The sequence below is a fragment of the Vigna umbellata genome, chromosome 7 (assembly GCF_029865625.1).
Source record: "Vigna umbellata cultivar VRB3 chromosome 7, Vumbellata_1.0, whole genome shotgun sequence".
NCBI lineage: Eukaryota > Viridiplantae > Streptophyta > Magnoliopsida > Fabales > Fabaceae > Vigna > Vigna umbellata.
The window spans coordinates 38,270,240-38,278,034 of NC_142171.1; the positions used below are offsets into that span (position 1 = coordinate 38,270,240).

At 33.9% G+C, this 7,795-nt stretch overlaps 2 protein-coding genes across 5 annotated transcripts; both read left to right on the top strand.

The window, feature by feature from the left end:
- Positions 1-806: 806 nt before the first annotated feature.
- LOC148195935 (uncharacterized) lies at positions 807-1,247 on the top strand. Its single transcript, XM_088095324.1, has one exon. It carries the CDS (start codon positions 807-809, stop codon positions 1,245-1,247), a length of 441 nt encoding a protein of 146 aa, XP_087951450.1.
- A 1,600-nt stretch (positions 1,248-2,847) lies between these two features.
- LOC148195936 (receptor-like protein EIX2) lies at positions 2,848-7,426 on the top strand. 4 transcript variants are annotated; one of them, XM_088095001.1, is made up of 3 exons: positions 2,849-3,816; positions 5,023-6,437; positions 7,104-7,426. In XM_088095001.1, exons 1-2 carry the CDS (start codon positions 3,108-3,110, stop codon positions 6,432-6,434), a joined length of 2,121 nt encoding a protein of 706 aa, XP_087951127.1. In that variant the 5' UTR covers positions 2,849-3,107; the 3' UTR covers positions 6,435-6,437; positions 7,104-7,426. The 4 variants fall into 4 exon arrangements, with proteins under 4 accessions (XP_087951126.1, XP_087951128.1, XP_087951127.1 ...); XM_088095003.1 differs by having other exon boundaries at positions 2,853-3,816; positions 5,023-5,103; XM_088095000.1 differs by having other exon boundaries at positions 2,848-6,437.
- Positions 7,427-7,795: the final 369 nt, after the last annotated feature.

Here is a 7,795-nt window from a genome sequence, read left to right on the forward strand (position 1 = left end):
CAATCGATGTTTCCTCTGCCGCTTCTCCTCCTCCTCTATTGCGTCTTTCGTCCCCCCTCCGTTCATCATGCATCGTTCTTCCTCCGTCATCGCCGACTATGCGGTCTGCCTCTCCAAGTTCCGCCACCAGATTTGGGGTTGGCAGTGGTGTGGTTTAGTTGTGGGAGGAACTGGGTGAAGAAGTTAGCAGTAGGGTTTGAGGAAAAGGAGAAATGAACAACAGTAGCAGCAGAAATGAGCAGTAGGTGAAGTGCAGGTCAGGTAAAAAAGGTAGGTTTTGAGAGAATCTTAGGCCTCGATCCTGCAATAACCCGCATAAACCTATTTCAACACCGGTTCTGTTTAGAACCGCAGAAACGAAGCACTACATTATGTGTCAGGTCAAAACACAGTTTTGCCGATAGTATTAGGCATCGGTTATGCTTTGAACCGAGGTAATATGCACAACATGCTTCGGTTCTTCACAAACCGGGGCATATAAGTTCGTCTAAATTACAAGATTGCCACCGCTTTCGTATATGTTTTGGTTTTTCTTTGACCGAAGCCTATTAGACGAGTTAAAAAACCTATTTTTTACTAGTGTTTGTATGTTAGATAACTCTTCTAATTTGATGGTTGTGGTTTTAATTTGCAATTGATTGTATTTTATAAAGAAATAAATAATAGTACAGGTGTCGAGAAAGATGCATGGTCATAGAAAGAGGGGTCAATACCGATAGATATTTGAGAGAGTCTTTTAGTCTTAGAATTTTCCTTTTCAATAATATTTGTTGATAAACAATTTTTTTCTTTTTGTGTTAAGATTTATGTGTGGAAGCTCATATGTCGCTTTGGATTGCCCCGAATGGTCATCACCGATGATGGAAGGCAATTCATCGACTAGAAGCTCATTGAGTTTTATACAGGCCATTAAGCATGTCACAAGCTCCATATACCACCTGCAGACGAACAGTCAGATAGAGGCCGTCAATAAGACCATTGTCGTCGAGCTTAAAAGACGCTTGGGAGAAGCCAAAAGAGCCTGGGTGGATGAACTTCCAGAAGTGTTGTGGGCTTATCGATGCACATCGCACAACACCACAAGGAAAACCCCTTTCAACCTAGCGTACGACACTGACATCATGCTACCTGTAGAAGTGGGAGAACCTTCATTACGCAAGAAAATTGGAGATCTTAATCTCAATGAAGGGCAGTTGCGAGTGGAGCTCGATACCTTCCAAGAGCGAAGGGAGGTAGCAGTCGTATGATAAGAGGCATGTAGGAGGATGATAGCCCAAAGATATGACACCAAGGTTCGGCCAAGGCACTTCAACGAAGAGGACCTAGTATAGAAGAAGACCGGAGATGCCAGGAAACGATCAACGTGTGGGAAGCTGTCAGCTAATTGGGAAGGACCACTCAAGGTAGTTGAAGACTTAAATAATGGGGCTTATTGCCTATGTTACCCAGACGGGAAGGCAATACCCAATACTTGGAATGCTTTTCATTTGAAGTTCTATTTCACCAAGTAGTGAACAACGAGTTCAAAATGAACCATTATCGCTTAGTCCTAATGAAAGAAAAATGAGGTTGGTGAACCGCGAGTTCCTTAAGGAACCACTGTCAACCTTACCGAGTGGTGAACGACAAGTTCATTATGAACCATTGTCACTTGGTCTTGATCAAAAAAGGACAAGGTTGGTGAACGGCGAGTTCCTTCGGGAACCACTGCCAAACTTACCATCCAGTCATAGTCAATGAAAGAAGTCGACAAACAAAAAATTCTTATCACAAGTTAACAAAAGTAAAAGATTACCATTCGGTCTTACCAACCACATAATCATGATCAAAATATGCAATTATAACCGCTAATAAGCGAAGAGTCTTATAAAAGACTCAGATAACATATGCAATGGAAAACTGTTTACATGCAATAAAAAACGTGATGACTTAAAAAAAATAAAAATTAACTTACTCGTTTGTAAAAACTGTTGGAATAGATTAGAAAACTTCGCCTTAGTGATTACTTCAAATAGATAACCCGACGATTAGAAAACTAAGAGCAATTGTTGAGAGCTCTCAAAAAAAAGTTTTATAGACTCATACCACCTCTCTTTAATACGTACCACCTTCTAATATTAAAGAATTGAGTCTCTGAGTAATTATCAGCTTTAAAAGACTCTATTTTTCAAAGTCTTATATAGAAAACCTATAAATACATCTCACCATAGAAAATATATTGATTATTATTTTACTCTCATATATTCACTTATCTTCTTTTACTGACTTAAGTGATGCATCTTTTTATTCGTGAACACTTTTTATTCGTGAACACTTTTGTGAAATGAGCGCTTTTAATAGACGCTACACAAATTAAATATTACCAACTTGGTTATATGTAATTTATAAATTATAAAACTAAAATTTTAAAATTATGCATTTTGGAAATTAAACAAAGAGAAACACAGTTTTTTTATGGATAAAGAAATTCTCATGAGAGAATTCGAATAGAATTGAGTAAATCAACTATAAAATATAAAATTCTCCATCTATGAATTATGATTGACGTACTAGTGGGTTCAAACCTATATTTTACTACAAAATTTAGGATAAATTAAATGTCTCACTTTTAAGAATATACAAAAAAAAATTGCATTGTTTGTAAAATGAAAAATATTAAATATATTAATATCTAGATATGTGTTTTTTATAAAATTCGTGCTTAAATGGTTCAAATATAAAAAACGATGAAAGAACAGGAAAACAATAAATATGATATAAAAAAATCCGTTTGTGTTTAATAACAGTTAAGCAAAAATAAGTATAGAAACATTTGAAGTTGTAAAAAAGGAAAGAGAAACAATAACTGTTTAGCTCTGGAAAAGTTTTATGGTCTTGCTAAACAATTTTGTAGTTTTTCATTTTTTATAGTTTAATTTGATTTAGAAATGGTTGCAATTATTGAACTCTTGTGTGAAAAATGAATTGGAAAAAAGAGTTCTAGCAGCAGTCGTTTTCGGTTTGGTGATTTATGAACATTGGATGCATAGAATGTTATATATATATATATGAATACCAATCTAGTTTGAGCACTGACACTCACTGCATTATATATAAGTTTTTGTGTGATGATAACAGCCACAACCATGTCAATGAAGAATCCAGTTGGTTTTTTAAGATTGATGATGTTTATGCTGTGTATGGTGTTGCAGGTTGTTAATGGAGAACAGCAAATCAGATGCCTTCAAAAAGAGAGGGAAGCACTCCTCCAATTCAAGGCTGCAATTGTGGATGACTACGGCATGCTATCATCTTGGACCCCTCCTCACTGCTGCCAATGGGAGAGGATTCGCTGCAGCAATCTCACTGCTCATATTCTCAGCCTCGACCTTCACGGAGACTTTCCTGCACTATATTACGGTGGCTATTATGAATTCAATGGACGTTATATGAGCGGAGAGATCCACAAGTCGTTGATGAAGTTGCCACAATTACAGTATTTGAACCTCAGTTTTAATTATTTTCCAGACACTCACATCCCAGAGTTTCTTGCTTCTCTCAAAAACTTGAAATACCTTGATCTCTCTTCATGTCGTTTTCGCGGAAGAATTCCAAATCAATTAGGCTCTCTTTCTCATTTGGAATACTTAAATCTTGCTTATAATTCTCTGAACGGATCAATCCCTTATCAGCTTGGAAATCTCTCCCAATTGCAGCATCTTGATCTCAGAAGCAATTATTTGGAAGGAAATATACCTCCTCAACTTGGAAATCTCTCCCAATTGCATGAGCTCTATCTTGGAGGAGGCTACCGTAATCTCAAAATTAGTGACGGAGGTCAGTGGCTCTCAAATCTCCTTTCTTTAACCCATCTTTACTTGTACTCTGTATCAAATCTTAATACTTCTCATACTTGGTTGAAACCGATTGCGGAGCTACCTGAACTAAGAGAACTAAGTTTAGTTAATTGTAGCCTTTCCGATCATTTCATTATGTCATCCAAACATTCTAAGTTCAATTTCTCTACTTCCCTCTCTGTCCTTCATCTTTCTCATAACACCTTCACACCACCCATGGTATTTCAGTGGGTCTCAAACATCACTTCCAACCTTGTTGACCTTTACCTTAGTGAGAACCTCTTGGAGGGTTCCACGTCAAGTGATTTTGGCATCGTCATGAATTCGCTTAGGCATCTTGACCTCTCCTCTAATCATTTCAAGGCCAGGGATTTGAAACCCTTCATTAATATATGCACCTTACATTCTTTATACCTATATTCAAACAATTTGACTGAAGACCTTCCCTCCATTCTCGGTAATTTGTCCAGTGGATGCGTTAGACACTCATTGCAAGAATTGGATCTGTCATGGAATCACATCACTGGCACTTTGTCTGACATTTCAGTATTCTCCTCTTTGAAATCATTGTTTCTTGGTGGAAATGAGTTAAGTGGAACGATACCTGAAGGTGTCAAGTTACCGTCCACTTTGGAGGATTTGTCAGCTTCGTCAAATTCCTTAGAAGGTGGAATTCCAAAATCATTTGGCAATGCATGTTCTTTGTTTTTATTGGACATCGCTGGTAATGGCTTGAGTGATGATCTTCCGATGATAATTTCTCACTTGTCTGGATGTGCTAGATATTCATTGCAAATATTATATCTAGACAGGAATCAAATCAATGGCTCACTACCTGACTTCTCAACATTCACATCTTTAAAAATATTAGATCTTTGTAAAAATAAGCTAAATGGAGAGATTCCTAAGGACATTCAATTTCCACCTAAATTGGAGGAGTTCTACATCTATTCAAATTCTTTAAAGGGTGTGTTGACTGACTATCACTTTGCTAATATGTCTAAGTTAGAGCACTTGGGTTTATCTGACAACTCATTGGGCTTAGCATTTACTCAAAACTGGGTTTCACCTTTTCAATTGCTATCTATATACTTGAGATCTTGTCAGTTAGGTCCAACATTTCCCATGTGGTTGCAGACACAAAATAAATTTTACCATATTGACATTTCAAATGCTACAATATCAGATATTATTCCTGAATGGTTTTGGGCCAAATTAGTTCTACAGAAAGTGCTGACAGTGGATATTTCATCCAACAATCTACAAGGTACAATTCCAAATGTTTCATCAACGTATGTTTCTACTTTCATGAACCTTGGATCAAATCAATTTGAAGGTTCTATTCCTTTATTTCTAAGGAATTATGCAATTCTTAATTTATCGAAAAATAAATTTTCAAACACTCTTTCATTTTTGTGTGGAGATGATGCAATTTCAATTCAAATTCATTTAGACATTTCATATAATCAGTTATCCGGAGATATCCCAGATTGTTGGAAACAAATGAACTCACTAGTTTATTTAGATTTAAGCCACAATAACTTTTCTGGAAAAATTCCAACTTCAATGGGATGGCTTCTTGATCTTCAAGCATTATTGTTGAGAAACAATAATTTAATGGAAAGAATCCCTTTCTCTATAAGCAATTGCACAAAACTAGAAATGCTTGATTTTTCAGAAAACAAATTATCAGGATCTATCCCTGATTGGATTGGGACAATAGAAGAGTTGCAAATATTAAGTTTGGGAAAAAATCAATTCTTTGGGAGTTTACCAACCACGGTTTGTTGTTTAAGAAACATCCAACTCTTGGATCTCTCACTAAACAATTTATCTGGAAAAATTCCTAAATGCATAAACAACCTTACTTCAATGACCGAAACCACATATTTTGCAACTCATTCGTATGAGTTGAAATATGGTCATTATATATTTGTTAAGGCATATGATTTGAATGCATGGTTGACATGGAAAGGCTCAAAACGAATGTTTATGAATAATGGTTTGAAAGGTTTAAAAAACATTGATCTCTCAAGCAATCATTTCTCAGAAGATATTCATGTAGAAATAGAGAAATTATGTGAATTAGTTTCATTGAACTTATCAAGAAATAATTTGATTGGGAAAATTCCTTTAAACATTGGAAATTTAACATCACTTGAGACTCTTGATTTGTCAAGAAACCAGTTTATTGGTTCAATTCCTTCAAGTCTTGCTCAAATTTATGGTCTTAGCGTGTTGGATTTGTCTCATAATCATCTATCGGGAAAAATTCCAACAAGCACACAATTACAGAGTTTTAGTACATCCAGCTATGAAGATAATCTTGATCTTTGTGGACCACCACTTGAGAAGTGTAGTGAGGGTGGATTCGCACAAGAACCAAATATTGAAGTTGATGAAGATGAATATTCATTGTTGAATAATGATTTTTTTATAAGTATGGCATTTGGATTTGTGGTAAGTTTCTGGATAGTATTTGGTTCAATCTTATTCAGGCCTTCTTGGCGACATGCCTATTTCAACTTCTTAAACAACTTAGAAGACATTGTTCATGTCAAAATAGCACTCTTTGCTAGAGTACTTAACAAAGATTAAAAGGTAATAATATTATAAATTTTATATAATTTTGCTATCTCTGTATATTATATGCACATTAGCATATATCCCTTTTTTTTCTTCTATAACATTTCATTGATTAAAATAAAATTAACAAATAATTATTATGTTAAATATTGAACCAATTTTTACAATTCAATGAGTTGCTTTTGAAATTCATGATCTCAATTTATTATGCAAGAGTAATTAAATATATATATATATATATATATATATATATATATATATATATATATATATTTCTTTTCTTTAGCAATGCTATTTTATTTCACTGTCTGTTCTATATGGGTTAGAACATCCAAGTCTCCTTATATTTATATTTTTTTTTTCGACAAAGAAAAAAAACGTAGCATATTAACTAAATCATGAATTTTGAATGCTGAGTGCATTTAGTGTTTATTTACTTTGATTCTTTATTTTTTGGTAACCTTTTTCAAATTTGGATGAAAAGTTGGCATGACTACAAAACTTCTGAGATTTTATCTATAATTCTTTTTAACTAACCTGATTATTATTCATATTATTACTTCAAATTTTAAACATATGGCAACTATATTTTTGTAGTGAAAAAGAATAAAAAGTTAGTTTATTTTAATGTACACATTTCTAAGAACTAACATTCTTTGCATTTTATTTTTCAATTTTCAGGCACTTGAAACCCATCCTCTTGTACGACTCCACCTTTCAGCTTGTTATGTTTGCACAAGGCAATGGTTTCATTAAATTATTGATAAGTTGTCGTTGAAGCTATCAAATTAATACTACTTTTCAAGGCAACTTCAGTATTACCAAGTAGTATTCAACAAAGTAGATAGGATTAAAGTAATCCTGAGTATTCTCCCAACGAACACGGAATTGCTTTTGAATATTTGACTCTTATGCTATGCAATGCTTATAAATAAAAATGATGTTTGGAGAATGTTTAAAGAACAAATAATAAACTTAAAAACAGTTATGATTGAATAGGATAATTCCACTGTTTTTCCAAGATAGATTCATCGGTTATTCACGGATAATTGTTCAATTGATTATTGTTTAAGTTTCAAATTAATTAAAGTACATTCTCAATTAATTTGAGGGCGATCATGCATTTAACCAAAGTAAATTCTCAATCAAATGCAAAACATTTCTAGATTATTCACAATAAATTCAATCAAAGTACATTCTCAATCAAATTCTATTGTGTTTAATCATGTCTATTCTTAAATCTCCTAACCAAGTTAAAAGTTAATCATTCAAAGTAAATTCTCAATTGATTATAGTTGAAATTATTACTACCAACCAAAGTACATTCTCAATTGATAGTAAAAACCATTTAATCATATGAAAGTTCCTAAATT